The sequence below is a fragment of the Elephantulus edwardii genome, unplaced genomic scaffold, assembly GCF_000299155.1.
Source record: "Elephantulus edwardii isolate Elephantulus edwardi_28Jun2011 unplaced genomic scaffold, EleEdw1.0 scaffold00003, whole genome shotgun sequence".
Classification (NCBI taxonomy): Eukaryota; Metazoa; Chordata; class Mammalia; order Macroscelidea; family Macroscelididae; genus Elephantulus; species Elephantulus edwardii.
The window spans coordinates 36,617,753-36,634,635 of record NW_006399753.1 but is presented as its reverse complement, the minus strand read 5'-3'; the positions used below and the strand labels follow the sequence as shown (position 1 = coordinate 36,634,635).

General features: G+C 35.5%; 1 protein-coding gene across 1 annotated transcript in view; it reads right to left on the bottom strand.

Annotated features, from left to right (window-relative positions):
• The window catches only part of TM9SF2 (transmembrane 9 superfamily member 2), a 76,528-nt gene that overhangs the window by 29,822 nt on the left and 29,823 nt on the right, over positions 1 to 16,883 (bottom strand). The window contains exons 4-9 of the mRNA XM_006879379.1: positions 16,311 to 16,438; positions 12,372 to 12,501; positions 11,502 to 11,626; positions 7,580 to 7,691; positions 4,073 to 4,152; positions 2,670 to 2,778 (exon numbers count right to left, since the gene is read on the bottom strand). Coding sequence (XP_006879441.1) covers positions 2,670 to 2,778; positions 4,073 to 4,152; positions 7,580 to 7,691; positions 11,502 to 11,626; positions 12,372 to 12,501; positions 16,311 to 16,438 — 684 coding nt within the window. The remainder of the gene's footprint in view (positions 1 to 2,669; positions 2,779 to 4,072; positions 4,153 to 7,579; positions 7,692 to 11,501; positions 11,627 to 12,371; positions 12,502 to 16,310; positions 16,439 to 16,883) is intronic.

Genomic DNA, 16,883 nt, shown 5'->3' with positions numbered 1-16,883 from the left:
AACAACAACAACATATATTTAACATAGAAATCTTTCTTTTATGACTTCTCTGTCATCCTTACAAAATTCTATTTATCCCAACATTTACAGATAATTTTGCATATTTTCTTCTAGTATTTTGTGTCAAATTTCATTCAATTCACTGATTTTAATAGAGTCCAGTTGAAATCTATCTTAATTCTTACCCAGATGGCCATCCACTATGTCCCAATACCATCTGTCAAATAATCTGTCTTTTCTCTGCTTATACACCTTTATTAATTTCTCAATTTTGATTTATTATTGTTATAAACAAATCATACTCACTTAAAATTTCTTTTGTTTACCACCAATCCTTCAAAATTTCCCTTAAATACTGTTTTCTTTTCTCCTAAAGTACTTCTAAAAATTCTTTCAGGAAGGTCTGTGTATTATCAATTGTTTTTCTTAGCCTGAAAAAACTTACTCTCTATTCTTGAAAGAATAATCTTTGGGGTACATGATTCTAGGTCAACAGTTAATTTCTCTCACCAATTTGAAATCATTTATACTGTTATTCCTTTGCTAATATTCAATCTTCCAATGCCCCCAACCCCCCCACCTTTGGCTGACTCTAAATTCTTTCTTTTGTCCTTCATGTTCTCTGATTTCACTCGATTAATTAGTCTAGGTATTGACTGTTGTTATTATTATTTTTAAATGTTTACTAAGTTTGACATAAACGGTTTCTTTTATCTGTAGATTCTAATATTTTATCTGTTTTGAAATTTTTTTTAGCTCTAACTAATAATAACTCCATTTCATGAAATATTTGGAAGTTTAAATCCAAATTAGGAAGTTCTGGTGGTTTTGTGGTAAGAAGCTGCACTGCAATCCTGAAGGCACATGGTTTGAATCTACCAACTACTCCATGGGAGAGGGCTGGCCAATCTCCTCACATGCACATTTACTGCCTCTGAAAATGTGCTGGAAGGTCATCTATGAGTTAGTTCAGTCTCAACTGCATGGAACAATAACAAAAAATCCAATTTATGTCTTGTAAATTTCTGGCTCACACTTCATATTTAATTGATCTTAAGTTGAAGGCATTTTGAAAACTTAAATATGGGAGACTTTCTGTGTGAAGAGTCCTACTTGTTTCTGCTAATGAATAGTTCTGGGCCCACTTAAAGAATCTACTCTTATTACAGGAAAGTAAGACTCAGCTCTCTTCTCACTCTCCTTAAAATAAAAAAAGCATATTTACTCAATTAAAAAATTTCCTCATATCTAACGAAGAAGATTTTAAAGAGCCCTCTCACAATTAATTCAGGGCTTAAAGTTTCCTAAATGGGTAAAAACCTGATATAGACGTTGACCCACAGGGCAACCCCAACTTATCATACATGCATTCTATTCCCTGCTCTGGCCTCAGTTTACCTTTTTTTAGGAGTCCTTTGGGACAATTTAAATATCATAAATGATCACTAGCAATTCACCAACAACTGTGGTACACCAATGACTGGCTGACTTGTGTCTTAATAAATAATAACACCCATTGTATGCTGGGCATTATTTGATTTATCTGAAGTACAAACAGTGCCTTAGGAACGCCAAGGTGATCAGTATGGCTGGAAGAGAGCTTTGAAGGTAATGGGGTCTTAAGTTATTTGGGCCTTAATACAAACTGGAAATGCTAACTCACCATGACATAAATGGGAAACTACTAGACAGTTGTGACCTGGAGCAACATTATACTTATGCTTTAACAGATTCACTCCGACAGCTAAATACTAAAGAGAACTGAGGGAAGAAAAGAGTGGAATTGTCTTATTCTACATGGTATCACCATATTAAAAAAAAAAAAGAAATCCACTAACATAGAAGTTATTTGAAATAAGCAAATATTAACAGAACATTTAGAGATCATTTTAATAAAATTTTAAGACAAAATTTGGTAAGGAATAATCAATAAAAATTGTGTGGGGAGAAGACTTTAACAGAAATGTTAAAAGTTCATATAATATGGGAGTTTTTGTCTAGTTTGAATAGGATTTAAAAGTTGAGGGGAAAAGCTAAAGAAACTAAAGAAGAGACAGTCTCCTCTTCTCTATTCAGTATAAATTCTTGTGATTCCCTTGGAATTTTTTTTTTGCTGCTATAAAATGAAAATGTATAAAATGCAACACTTTACAAAATGTGTAAAATACGTTTGCAAAATGTCCAACATTATGCACCTTATGAAAATATTTGAGAATAAACAGGGCTAAGTTGTTAAATTTCTTTAGATATACCAAAAAAGCTGAAATAACAATTCAGTAAAAAGTAGTTTAAAAAATTTACATAAACAGAAATGAAAATTGCTTAGGAGAATTCCACTCAACTTTGCCATTTTAAAAACTGGATGTATGCTGGGTACGGAGACTATGACCAAGTTGGTGGCACACATTCAGGTAAGAGGCAAGACAGTTGCACACCTATACAGCCTACATGGATCTTAATCTAACATACTGACACAGATGCAATTATTAACAGTTCATCTCTGAGAATCAGGGTCTTTCTCTATAAATTGCTAGATAATACCAATTGTTCTTAATCATCACTTTCTTATGAATGTTTTAGAATCAGATTCTATGTATAAATATACTTAAGCTTTTTCCAAAGTAAAAATACAAAGTTGGCCAGATAGTAGTTAAAATGGTTTTACTCACCGTAGAATCTATCTGATTATATCTGGCAATATCTTTATGCAATGTCCGTAACATAATCATAGCTACCATTCCAGACAAGAAGAGGACAATTACCAAGGAATTCATTATGCTGTAGAAACAGACACATCATGATTTATTTCTAGTTTAATCATCAGTGTTGTGAAATTCTTATTTAAATAAGGAACATTAAATAGCACTGATTAAAAAAAAATTAAAACTTTATCTAAAACAAAACAAATTCAAAGAACTGTGTTCTTTCATGTTTCCTTCTAGAAGATTAGTAAATCTTATCATAATACAGCATAATTTTGTAGTCTATTTTAAACTAGAATTATTTTCTCTGTTCAATATTATGTAATAACTACAGTCCCTGAACTACTGCACCAAAAATTACAATGAATTAACAAAGAACTGGCCTTACCTTTAAGAAATTTACTGAAGTAGCAAGTGAATGAGTGTAAAAAAAAAGAGAACCGAACAAATCAGGGAAAGGGGATGAATGTATGAATAGTTTGAGATAAAAGTTTTGAGTCACACTTTGAAAAGAATGATAAAAAAAACAAAATGAATGACAATAGTAACCGCTGTTGTTGCTAGGGGTAGTCAACTATAACTTGTAGTGACCCAATAAACAACAGTTCAGACCCCTTCTCTATCCTGAGCCATTGTAACCATCTTCATCATGTCAATTATTAATGGATGTTTGTAATGTTTCTCCTCATTATGGGTCTTGCAACATCAACAAAAGAAGGTACATTACTGAGAGCAAGTTTTACTCCATGTCATTATGGACTCTACTTTGAGGACAGAACTCTTCTCCAGTCACAACCTGAGGGGTTCGTCTTCTGGCACGATATCCAACAATGTTCTTCTACTGTCCACAGAGTTTACAAAGGCCTGTAATTTCAGAAATGGATGGCCAGTCTTGTTTCTAGTTAGCGTTGGTCTGAAAGCTCCACTGAAACCTGTCCATCATGGGTGATCCTCAGGTATTTCAAATACTAGTTACAAATCTTTCAGCTACAGAGCAACATGCACCACAGTTCAGCAAAGTGACAGATGAGTGGTGGATAACAGCTTTATTTATTGAAGACTGTTAAACAAGTAACTTGTTTAAATTTGCTATTTAATGGTCTCATTTAACCTCACAAATCCATCAGATAGTTAGGTCTAGGCAAAAAACCCACACTGCAAAAAGACAAGTGACCTGTTCTGATTCAAAACCACAGTGACTAAAAGCCAAGATCTAAAACAAAACAAGCCAGGATGTGAACCCAAGTCTAGCTGATTCAAAAGTTTAGACTTTTGAAAAATTTAAAAGGATAAGAGAAGCAAAGGAGATTTTCAAAAGAACAAAATTAGAGTTAAGTACTAACCAGGCAATAGATTAACTGTACTCTTACCTAAACCACTGAATATGGGTATGAGGCATAGATTCCAAAATATAATCCCATCTGGAAGCCCATCTGATATTTTTGTCTTCCTACAGAGAGAAAAATACATCAAAACAAAAGAAACGTATTTAAACAAGCATTAGCTTACAGTGTATTATGAATCCAAAAATTTCAATGCATAGTTTCGTTCCATTCCATTGTCTTTCCTTTCCAGTCTACAACTGCAATTTCTAATGATTATAATTTCAGTTAGTTGTGAGATGGAGACTTTCAGATTTACTCATAACTAAGGAAACTCAGAAGAGATTAAACAGTGAATAAAAAAGTCTACCTAGACTTTTTTTTCTGAAAAATTTGAGAGGCAAATGAGATTTCAAATCAAACAAATATGCCTTGGAGAGGGTGCAACCGGAGTGCTCTTTGGAGGCAAGGATGAGGAGGCTTTGTCTCACATACTTTGGGCATGTGCTAGGAGTGGCTATTCCTTGGAGTGGGACATGATGTTTGGGAAGGAAGACCCTTGACCAGGTGGACTGACTTGGTGACTGCCACAATGGACTCTACTGTGTCAGATTTGTGAGGATGGTGCAGGATAGGGCAGGGTTCTAATCTGTTGTTCATAGGCTCACTAAGATGTTCATAGGTTCATACTCGATGGCACTTGATGGCACCTAACAACAGCAACCAGTATTTTTTATGTCAAAATTCAGTTATATTTAAATTTTTTTCCAAAAATAACTAAACTGACTAGCTCCTCTTGATTCTCTTTGATGCCATTCAGCTATGCCTATTTGGTACCTAACCAAATCACTAAGTCACAATTCTAACTTAATATCTAGAAAGAAATACATACCATCTACTATATAAGGCATGCAAAATAAAATTCTATGTGGGAATTGTAAATGTCACAACCATAACGGACAAACTATTTTCTTTTCTTAATAGAGATAGAAGACTCTTATAAAAATGAACTTTTACATTCCTGCTCCTAAGAGTCTTGGTAGTGTACAACATATTAGGGTGCTTAACAAAAGTTCAGCAGTATGAATTCACTAGCAGGTTTAAGGGAAAATGACAGGAAGTCTCTTCAGTTGAGATTTACAGCCTCACAAACTCAAAAGAAGGTTGCTGAGACTGAACCGGCCAGACAGCAGTGAGCTAGAGTTGAATGTACTCCTGAGAAACTTCTCCATTAATAAAAACCCTCTTTTATCATTTTATGTGTCTGTACTGTCCAATCGGATCTGTCCTTTCACTTTTCTTAAAGCTCATATAAATAATCAATAGGAAACTTTTCATTTTATATAAATCTTGATTTAAAAAATGGTGGTGTTTCCTCAAATCCTTTTTGTACTTACTTACGGTATTTTCCTAGCATCTCCTATGATTATTTTCTACCTTTTGTCTTATACATTTATGTTTAACATTTCTTCTTGTTAGGTGGCAGAGAGTCAAGGATAATTCACAGCATAGTCTATGAACAACAGATCTGAATGCTGTTCTACCCTGGGCCAACCTCAGCATCTCTGAGAGCCCATTCCTGCAGTCACCATGTCAATCCATCTCATTGGGGTTTTCCTCTCTTTCATTGACTCTCCACCCTTCCAAGCATGACTTCCTTTTCCAAGGAATAGCCTCTCCTAGCAACAAGTCCAAAGTAAGAGAGACAAAGTGTTGCCATCCTTGCCTCAAAGTAGCCCCCCGGCAGCATCTTTGCCAAGACCTGTTTGTTCTTTTGGCAGTCCATAGGATATTCAGTAATGTTCTCCAACACCACAACTCAAAGGCGTCAATAATTGTTCTGTCATTCTTCATTATCCAGCTCTCAGATACATAGCAAGAAACTGAAAAGACCATGGCCTGAATCAGACACATTTTAGCTTTCAAACTGACATCATGGAGATATCCCTGACAATGGACTTGCCCAAAGCAATACACCTCCTTATCTCCTGACTGCTAGTACCAAGTGTGCTGACTGCGGATCTAAGCAAGAAGAAATTATTTACAGTTTCAATCTTTTTCCATCTATCATGATGTTGCCCACTGGCCCAGCTGGAAGGACCTTTGTCTTCTTAATGTTAAGATGAAATCCACATTGAATGCTGTAGTCTCTGATCCTCTGCAACAAGTGCTCAGGTTCCCCTTGCCTTTAGCAAGCAACACTGTGTTATCTGCATAGGGTAGGTTGTTAATGAATATTCTGCTGAACCCAATGCACATAATTCTTTACAGAGTTTGGCTTCACAAATTATTTGCTCAGCATAGAGACGAAATAAATATGAAGAAAGGATACACCTCTGATGTGGACCCTTCTAGATTTTAAACCTTCTAGATTTTACACACAGTGTACAATTCAGACAACAGCTTCTATGTCTAGGTACAGATTTCTTTTTTTTTTTTTAGGTACAGATTTCTTATGAGCACAATTAAGAGTTCTAGGGTCCCATTCTTCCCAATATTACCCATAGTTTGTTGTTTTTATAATTCATTTCGCTAAGTTTAGTAGCAGAGCAGTTATAAGAAGTGTCAAGTCAGTATTACCCCAAATTATTGAACTGCTGTGTAAGTCCATGATTTTACAATATCAACAGCTCCTCCTTTGCTCAGTTCCCCAGCTCCTCTGTTCCTTGGGTTTGGTGGTTCTCTAGAAGGTCTCCCAGAGACTCAGACTTGTCAGGTGAATGACTCACATGGCTGTGGGCATGCAGGCTGGATTTGCAGAAACTGGTGAGTGATGGGCCAGGATCCTGTAGACTGTCAGTGTGGAGCAGCTGGATGGTGACCACAGATAATGCAGGATGGATACTGTGTTCCAGGCCAGCATTCCACAAGAGAAATTGCCTAGTGCTGAAGTCCCGTGAACTTATTTAAGCATCTAGTAGGGGTGTGGCTTATATCTCATCCTGATCTTTTCTCGTTAGTACAATAATTACAATAAGTACACTTAATGATTGACTAGGAAAGTCACTGGAAAGATAAATCTTAGACACTCTGACTTGTGATCCGCACAGTCAAATGCCTCTTCTGCATAGTCAATGAAACATAGATAGACATTCTTCTGATAGTCTGCTTTCAGCCACGATGCATCTAATACCAGCAATGATATCCCTGGTGCCATGGCCTCTTCAAAAAACAGCTTGAACTTCTAGCAGTTTCATGTCAATGTACTATCATCCAGTAGATATTATATCTTCAACAATATTTTGCTTGAATGTGATATTAATAATATTATACAATTTCCACATTCTTTTGCATCTGCTTTATTGGGAATAGAACAAACACAGATCTAGTTTGGGTCAATTTTGGATTCTCCATGCCTTCACATTCAAACTAAGACTTTTTTTCTTTTTTTAGCGTGCAATTTTGTTTTCCACTGCACTGAAAAATTATTCTAAAAATTTACTCATCAATAGCCTATCTGTCTGACAAGTTGAATCATTAATATTTTTTAATTAGTTCAAGCAATACAAACTTAATATCAATTTCTAGTTATAGTGAAAATAAAAGCAAACTCACCTGGAAACTAACAGAATAAGTATAGGCAATTTTGATCTCCCCAGAAGCCTTGTTACTTATATCCATGGGGGGTCCAGAACAGTCTGGTTTATCTATATGGGTATGTTTGAAGCTGAGGGAAGAAACATTTTGGTTGATAATAGTACAGTTTAAAAAGTAGGGTTAAATAAAGGTTGGAGATTTTTGTACATATTTCACAATCTTGACAGAGTCAACAGTTGAAACATTCATGCTGCTAAGTTGGTGGTTCAAACCCATCAGCTCTTTTGTGTGAGAAAAACATAGCAACTTGTTTTGGCAAAATTTTATACCTTGGAAACCCTCTGTGGTAGTTCTACTCTGTCCTACTGTGTCACTATGAGTTAGAATTAATTTCGCATCAGTGGGTTGGGTTTGGTTGTTGTTATGTGCCATCAAGTCGCTTGTGACTCACAGCGACCCTATGTACAAGAGCTCTAAATGCCGTTCTATTCTGTGCCAACCTAGCCACCCCAAATGCACTTATTCCTACCACTCCAGTCACAGAATTGATCCATCTCATCGAAGGTCTTCCTCTCCTTCACCACCCCTCCACTCTGCCAAACATGATGTCCCTCTCCAAGGACCAGTCCCTTCTTGCAAAATGCCCAAAGTACGTCAGACGAAGCTTCAGAATCCTTGACTCCAAGGAGCATTCCGGCTTCACTTTCTCCAGGACAAATCTGTCCTAGCAGTCCACAGTATATTCAATACTCTTCTCCAGCACCACAGCTCAAAGGCATCAATTCTCTTCCTATCATCCCTATTCACTATCCAACTCTCTGATGCATAGCATGTGATGGGGAAGACTATAGCCCGGATCAGGTGCACCTTAGTCTCCAGCCTGACGTCACTGCTCTTCAATACTCTTGAGAGGTCCCTCACAGCTGACTTTCCCAATGCAATTCTTCTCTTGATTTTCTGCTGTTACCAAGAGTGTTGATTGTGGAGCCAAGTAAACTAAAATTGTTAACTATCTCAATCTCTTCACCATCCATACTGATGCTGCCAATTGGCCTAGTGGTGAGAATCTCTGTTTTCTTGATGTTGACCTTCAATCTGTATTGAAAGCTACAGTCCTTGACCTTCTGCAGCAAGCGCTTCAGGTCCTCCTCAGTTTCAGCAAGCAGGGTTGTGTCATCTGCATAATGCAGGTTGTTGATGACTCTTCCTCCAATCCTGATGCCACATTCCTCCTCGAACAGCCCAGCATCTTGGATGATCTGTTCTGCATACAGATTGAAAAGGTATGGAGACAAAATACACCCCTTATGGACCCCCTTTTTGATTTTGAACCTCCATCACCATAGGTTCTGGCTCATATGTCATTTCATTAAATTCTTCTGTATCAGCCAATTCCTTTTGATACAGTGACTCTGTGTATTTCATCTTCTCTTGATACTTCATGGATCATTTAACATTCTACCCAAAGTATCCTTAAGTATTGCCACCCGTGGTTTGAATTTGTTTTTCAGCTCCTTCACCTTAAGAAACACTGAGCGAGCTTGGCCCTTTTGATTTTCTGACTCCAGCTCTCTGCACATTTCATTATAGTATCTTGCTTTGTCATCCCGAGCTGCCTTTTGAAATTTTCTGTTCAGCTCTTTGATTTGTTTCTTTCTTTAGCTTTGGCTTCTCGGCACTCTAATGCAATATTCAGAGTCTCATCTACATCCACCTTGGTCTTTTCTTCTTTTTCAGCCTTTATAATGATCTTTTGCATTCTTCATGGATGATTTTCTTGATATCCTCCCAGAGCTCATTTGGTCTACGCTCACTGGTGCTGAAGACCTCAAACCTGTTCCTGAGATGGTTTTGAAATTTGAGTGGGATAGACTTAAGATCAAATTTTGGTTCCTGTGGACTTGATTTAATTTTCCTCAACTTCAGCTTGAACTTACATAAAGGTGGTCTGTCCAGCAATCAGCACCCGGCCTGGCTTTCACTGCTAATATTGAGCTTCTCCACCGAGTCTTTCCACAAATGTAATTGATTTGATTCCTATGCATACCATCAGGAGATATCCATGTGTATAGCCTGCGTTTATGTTTCTTATAAAAGGTATTTGTAATGAATCAATCATTGAATGTGCAGAACTCTATCACTCTATCTCCAGCCTCATTTCTCTCACTGAGCCCGTATTTTCCAGCTACTGATCCTTCTTCCCTATTCCCAACTTTTGCATTCCAGTTGCCCTTTATTATCAATGCATCTTGATTGCATGTTTGACCAACATCTGATTGCAAAAGTTGGTAGAAATCTTCCATTTCCTCCTCTTTGGCTCTCTTGGTTGGTGCATATATCTGAATTATAGTGATATTCACTGGACTTCCTTGTATGCAGATAGATATTATCCTGTCACTCACCACATTGTACTTAGATGGATCTAGAAATTACTTTTTTAATTATGAAACCAACCTCATTTTTCCTAACCTTTTCATCCCCGGCATAGTAAATCATATAATCGTCTGATTCAAAATGTCCCATGACAAGCCATCTCACTTCGTCAATACCTAGTATGTCAGTATTTACACATTCCATTTTTGCCTACAGCATTCAATACCCATCTCCCATTGACCAGCCCCTGATGTGATGGCCTAGGTCTCAAGCCATCAGGATTTCTGTGATTCTGAACATATCATGCTGCTGTGAGTCTCTTATGATGCATTATGATGCGGCCAATAGGACTTCAATTTAAAGTTGTTAAGTACAACTGTAATGTACAACTTCCACTCCAGGGTTGCCTTCTCATGGGTTAATACCGCTTGTCTTCCATTTGAAGCCAGGTGCTAATGCAAATTTTCTTGGCCTGAGGGCCGCAGGACAGAGTGCCCAAAACTCTTTTTCTGGCAATGAGTTTTTGGGAATCAGGGGAGGAGAGAGAGATGGAAATTTTCTGATCTCCAAATTCTAACCCAGGTAACCCCAGACCACAGTAGCCAGCGCGCACCCTGAAGCAATACCAGAAAAAGAGTTTTTGGGAATCGGGGAGGAGAGGCGGAGCTTTTCTGATCTCTAAATTCTAACCCAAGTAACCCCAGGCTGCATTAGCCAGCATGCACCCAGAAGCATTGCCAGAAAAAGAGTTTTTGGGAATAGGGGAGAAGAGAGAGGCAGAGCTTTTCTGATCTCCAAATTCTAACCCAGGCCGCATTAGCCAGCGTGCACTCAGAAGCATTGCCAGAAAAAGTGTTTTGGGTTTGGTTACCAACATTAAAAAGTTCTAATTGCATAGAAATTATTACTCAAAATTAAAACCAATATTTGAAAACAGTACTGTTAGAACAGCATAAAAGAATCTTTTAAAAGTGATTTAAAATTAAGTGTCATCTTAGTATAACATTTGTTTTTTTAAACCATCAGTTCAATGAGAAACTTTCTAATTCATTGATGGGGAAAGCATGACAAAACAGAATATTGAATCAAAATAGAATCACATGTAGTTGACATACTTACTTTCATAGTAAGAAATAATTAACAATTTAAAGAGATATGCTACCAAATGGCTCCGCCCACAAGGCATCTAACACCAAGTGATGGCTTTAAAAATTATAGCAGTTGATGGACCTTGGAAAAAAGGAAAAGCTGAAAATCTGAGGCAATGTTCTTTGCATTATAAAGGAGAACAAACACTATCTCAAATAATCATGGCCTCTATCATAAGCTGGAAAATTGTTAAATTTTAAAACTTTAAAATTTAAAACTGGGCCACTTACCATGACAGAAAAAAATTATTTGCATGATTTCTCCATAACAATTCAAACTATTAGGAGTTAGCAAAATAAATTCTAAAACCCCAAGTTATTTGTTCACTCTGCTAAAGATTTAAGTTTAATGGGCCCAAATTACCTATACGTTGAACCTTCACTTATATTTGCTTATTTATTATCAATTTTATATTTACCTTTTTGGTTCAAGTTTAGCAGCCACTAATCTTGCTCCCATGGACCCAGTTTCAACAACATGATAGTGTATTTTGATGTCAACATGGTTGAAGATATAAAATGTATCTCTTTCATGGAATTCTGACTGTAGAATAAAACTTAAGAGTTAAAGGTAGAAAACTGCCAATACAATAGTCAAATCATAAAACTTTAAGCTGGGCCATGACCAGTAGAAAAATTTAAGTTTTGAAAGAATTCTAAATCTTAATCATAAAATGTTTAGGTCTTAAAATCTTTATAAGCCAAACATTAACTGAAAGGAAGTACAAAACAGTTCCATTTTTATACAAAAATTCCTGTTAAAAAGACATTTAATTACCTACTATTTTCTAGCTATTCACTTAAGACAAAATTGAAAAAAAAGAAACTTTAACATGTAACAAGTTTTATGATCAGGCTAATTTCTAACATATGATATTATTATTATTAAAAGATTAACATAAGTTAATCTAATTACGCAAATACATTACCAAATATTTTTGGTTACTTTCTATATTATTATCTTCTCTTTGATAACATTTATAAATTTAAAAGAATGGACTTAATAAATAATGGTATCACAGTGGTTAAAGCCTTTGGCTGGTAACAGAAAGGTTAGTGTTGTTCAAACCTATGAGCTACTAAGATGTTGCTGTCTGCTTCCATAGACTGAGCGCCTTGGAAACCCTATGTGTTTGAATCTAGCTTCAGTTTAAAAACTAAATAACTGTATAATAGAATATCTCACTTGTATTTACTCAATACATGCAATAATTTTTGTACAATAAAGATCAAATCCCTCTAACAAAAGGTCCTAACTGAAAGTAGCACAGAGTTTCTCATGAACTTACATTAATAACACAGGCATCTTTCGCATGTCCTTTATCTGTAATGTAACAGCCAATAGGAAATCCAGGATTACAGAATCTCTGACCATCTTCAACATCATAACACCACGTTACAGGCATATTATCCACAATCCTACATAGAAATAAAATGAAGAGGGGAAAAAAATCACTAATAATGATTAAAAATTATCACCCAAGTCAGTGCCATCACTTAATAATATTTAAATGTCTAAGAAATACTTTCAGATTCCCCACATCACAACAAAAGGTTATGAAAAAATATTTAGTATTTGGAATAAACTAAGGACACTGAGCCAGTAACTGATATACTGCAATGAGGAGAAAACTAGTTTCTTTGAAATTATATAAATTTATATAGCACAAGGATGTTTTATTACTTTATTATAATTAGTCATTTAAGACTATGATTCTTTGTACATTCTTTGTACAATTTACCTTTAGCAGAATATTTAAAGCTCTAAATAACTATAAAAAAAAATACATTCTAGTGACCAGGGAACAATTCATGAACTGTTACAGAAGTAAAACTTTTTACTACATTTTGTTCAATAAAAGAGAGACTATAACTACAAGCCCAATAACCACAAGTATGGGGAAAATACTCAATGGCTAAGTGAAAATTATAACAGTACTTATTACAAATGTATAAATCGAAGTCATTTTTGAAAGAAAAGCTGCTTTCAAAGCCTGAGAACCAAATCTTTTAAATTTATAGTGAAGTACAATCTTTTTTTTAAAAAGGGTAAAAATAAATTCCTGTAACATTATAGAACAATGTTACTGTCTGAGCTTGTGGTCCTTTATGCACTGAGCATATTGCAGGATACAAATTTTAAAAAAAAATTACACTTTTTATATTACAGTCATAAAATCACACTCCAGGGCATATTTTATTTATTAATCTAAGCCTTGTGAAATTAAAATTATGATTCTATATTCACAAGGCATACATTAATGAGGTAATAAAAAAGTCTTGTCATACATATGTCATTTAATTGAACCCAAAGTACCAAATTTTAGAATCCCTTGTTAAATTGCATTTTATAATGACTAGTAATTCCGAAGAGAGATTTGGTTGACTAATGGGTAAGGAGTTGTGCTGTCAATCCGAAGGCAAACAGTTTGATCCAACAGCTGTTCTGGGGAATACAGATGGGCAATCTCCTCTTATGCAATTTATAGCCTCTGAAATCACACTGAAGGGTCAGCTGTGAGTCCGTTCTGACTCAATGACATATAACAATGAAAAACCTCTAAAATATAAACCCAGTGCTGTATAAAATAGGCATCTCTCTCCATTTGTAAATATGCCTTTTTTACTATACTAATACTTCTTTTGCCACAGAGAATTGTAACAATTTTATTCACATATAGTTCACATGATTTTATACTTTAAGATGAGAACTTGAATCAGTTTTCTAGAGAAGTATAGTTATTTTGTAACCAGGTCATAAAGAATACCGTAAGTATATATGGGAGAAGGATGGGCAATCTCCTCCCATGTGACTTACGCCTCTGAAAACCCACTGGAGGGTCAACTATGAGTTGGTTCTGACTTGATGGCAAATAATATCATGAATATATAAAATTTAATTTTCACTTGATAGTATTTACTTCAAGTAGGACAGTAATACTAGTTATAAGTATGATGTAACAATAACAACATCTTTACTAGTTTTTGTCAAAATAAAAGAGCATCTAAAATTATTTTTGCTTTCAAAGTATTATACAACATTCAGAGTTAAAAAAGAAATATATATAAAGAATAGCATTCAAATATTAAATATCTGTATCTTTACAACTAAACAACAAAACTCTAATGGGTGAGTTTCTGACGACATTCCTTTTCTTTCTTTTTCTAATGGTCCCTCTGTAATTCTAGGTGATTCAGAGCTCTAAGCCTGGCCATCAAATTGAATTTCTTTAATGACAGAGGTCATGGCAGGCAGATGACCTACAAGTCTGCTCTTCCTGAGAACTTGTTTTCTTTCTTTTTTTTTAAATGAACTATGTTAAGTAGTCCACCAATAGACTACTTAACATAGTACATTTAAAAACAGAACAGATTATCCGGGAGGCTGGGCTCTATGAGGAGAAATGTGGGGTCAAGATTGGTGGACAATTTATCAACAACCTGCGTTATGCGGATGACACAACCCTGCTTGCTGAAACTGAAGAGGACCTGAAGCGCCTGCTGCAGAGTGTCAAGGACTGTAGCCTACAATATAGATTGAGGCTCAATGTCAAGAAGATAAAGATTCTCACCACTGGACCAATCGGCAGCATCAGGATGGATGGTGAAGAGAGTGAGATTGTACACAGCTTTAGTTGCCTTGGCTTTGTAGTCAACAGTCTTGGCACCAGCAGCCAGGAAATTAAAAGGCGCATTGCCATGGGAAAGTCTGCTGTTAGGGACCTCTCCAAAGTACTGAAGAGCAATGGTGTCTCTCTGGAGACTAAGGTGCGTCTGATACAGGCTATGGTCTTCACAATCACTTGTTATGCATCAGAGAGTTGGACAATGACCAAGGAGGATAGAAGGAGAATTGATGCCTTTGAGCTGTGGTGCTGGAGAAGAGTATTGAGAATACCATGGACTACTAGGAAAACAAACAGATTTGTCCTGGAAAGGGTTAAACCAGGTGGCTCCTTGGAGGCAAGGATTCTGAGGCTCCGTCTAACATACTTTGGACATGTTGTGAAGAGAGACTGGTCCTTGGAGAGGGACATCATGCTTGGGAGGGTGGACGGACAGCGCAGGAGAGGAAGGCCCTCTATGAGGTGGATTGATTCAGTGACTGGGATAATTGGGATGGGAGTGTCAGAGACGGTGTGATTGGCACAGGACAGAGCGGAGTTTAGGGCTGTTGTACACAGGGTCGCTATGAGTCACAAGCGACTTGATGGCACATAACAACAACATGTTAAGTAGAATCCAAGAGTTAAGAGATGGACTCAGATATCATGGTTGGTGCCTTTCTCAGGTTTTGATAGGTGGTAAAAGGCAAGCAAGGGTTTGTGGATATAAAATACTAAGGAATAAAGAAAAAATAGGCCCCAACCGTAATATCTGAGAGAAGAACTTGGTCATGTTTGAACTGAAATCCATAGCTTTTAACTTCCCCAGAAGTGCCCAGATGGTTTAATTTAAGATATGAAAAGGATAAACATTCAAGAAGAAATGTATAAAGATCCTTTTTTTAAAAAAAATAAAGATCATTTTCCTGTTCAATATTCCCAGGACCTTATGCTTTTTAGAAAGACAAAACCAAAGCAAAATACGAGCTCACACAGACTATGGGTATTTGTAAATAAAATTATGTAGAAGAAAGAGTAAAAGTGGTTTGGATATACTTGAAAGTAAGATTTTTAACAACTATTTCCTATGCTTGAAGGTTGCTTAATAAGCACACACTACTTTGGAAGTAAAAATAATAATGTTAAATTCTTTTTCACTTTGAAAAAAACAAAAGATCTTGTTAGTGTTTTATCAGTTTTACATGTAACTACTGGTTATGTATAACATAACTGTCTTAAAGTAAAAGCTATCAAACATCAAACAAACATTAATTTTATATACTTAAGGTCTTTTTCATTGTCTAAGTACAAAATAATAATACGCCTCTAGAAGAATGATTTGAGCACTCACCTTAAAGCATAAATTTCTTAATGTTGTAGGAATAAAATTACACTTTTATATGCCAAAAGAAGTTTTGAATATTACAGTAAAACATGTATAATTAAAAACAGTGCATTAAATGATGCTATCAACTTTAATCATCATCATCATCCCTCAGCAATAAAATTCAATACTTCACTCTATCACTACGGAAAACAAAACAAAATACTAGTTAATACGATGTGCTTTATACAGCCAGTGCAACAACTTAAACATTACACCTTGGAAAGGCAAACTCTTACCAGTGATGTTGATAGTTTAGTAACATGCTTTTTTTCAAGAATTCTAACTTCTGTTTATCTTCAGCTTTCTCTGTATGGTATGTTTTTGTGCAAACAAGCTTACAGGTTTCTTCTTTATTAAATAGAAACTGTTTTAAAACAAAGTAGAAAGTAAAATGAAAAAAAAAAAAAAAAAAAAGAATATTTAAGTCCTTCATGGCTATCCCATGAATAATGTAAAATTACTTGTTTCTCAAAATTACTTAATCCCATTCATACACACAATAAACATTTTTTAAATTTCTCATATTCTAATCAAATTTAAAGTTCATCTATAATTTGTTTTTCTAAAAAGTTGCAACCTAGTTTTCTTCTAAGAACTAGTTAAAACAAAATGGATAGTAATTTTAGTCATGTACCTGGATCATGTTTTAGATATTTGGAATTGATCGCTTTCTAGAAATAAGCTGAATCTTTATATTCAATCAATATCTATTTGTTAGTGCTCTTAATGTTTGCATTTCTGTAGCCGAGAAGACAGACTATGAAAAATGGCAAGAAATTAAATTCAGATGTATATATATAAAAAAAAAA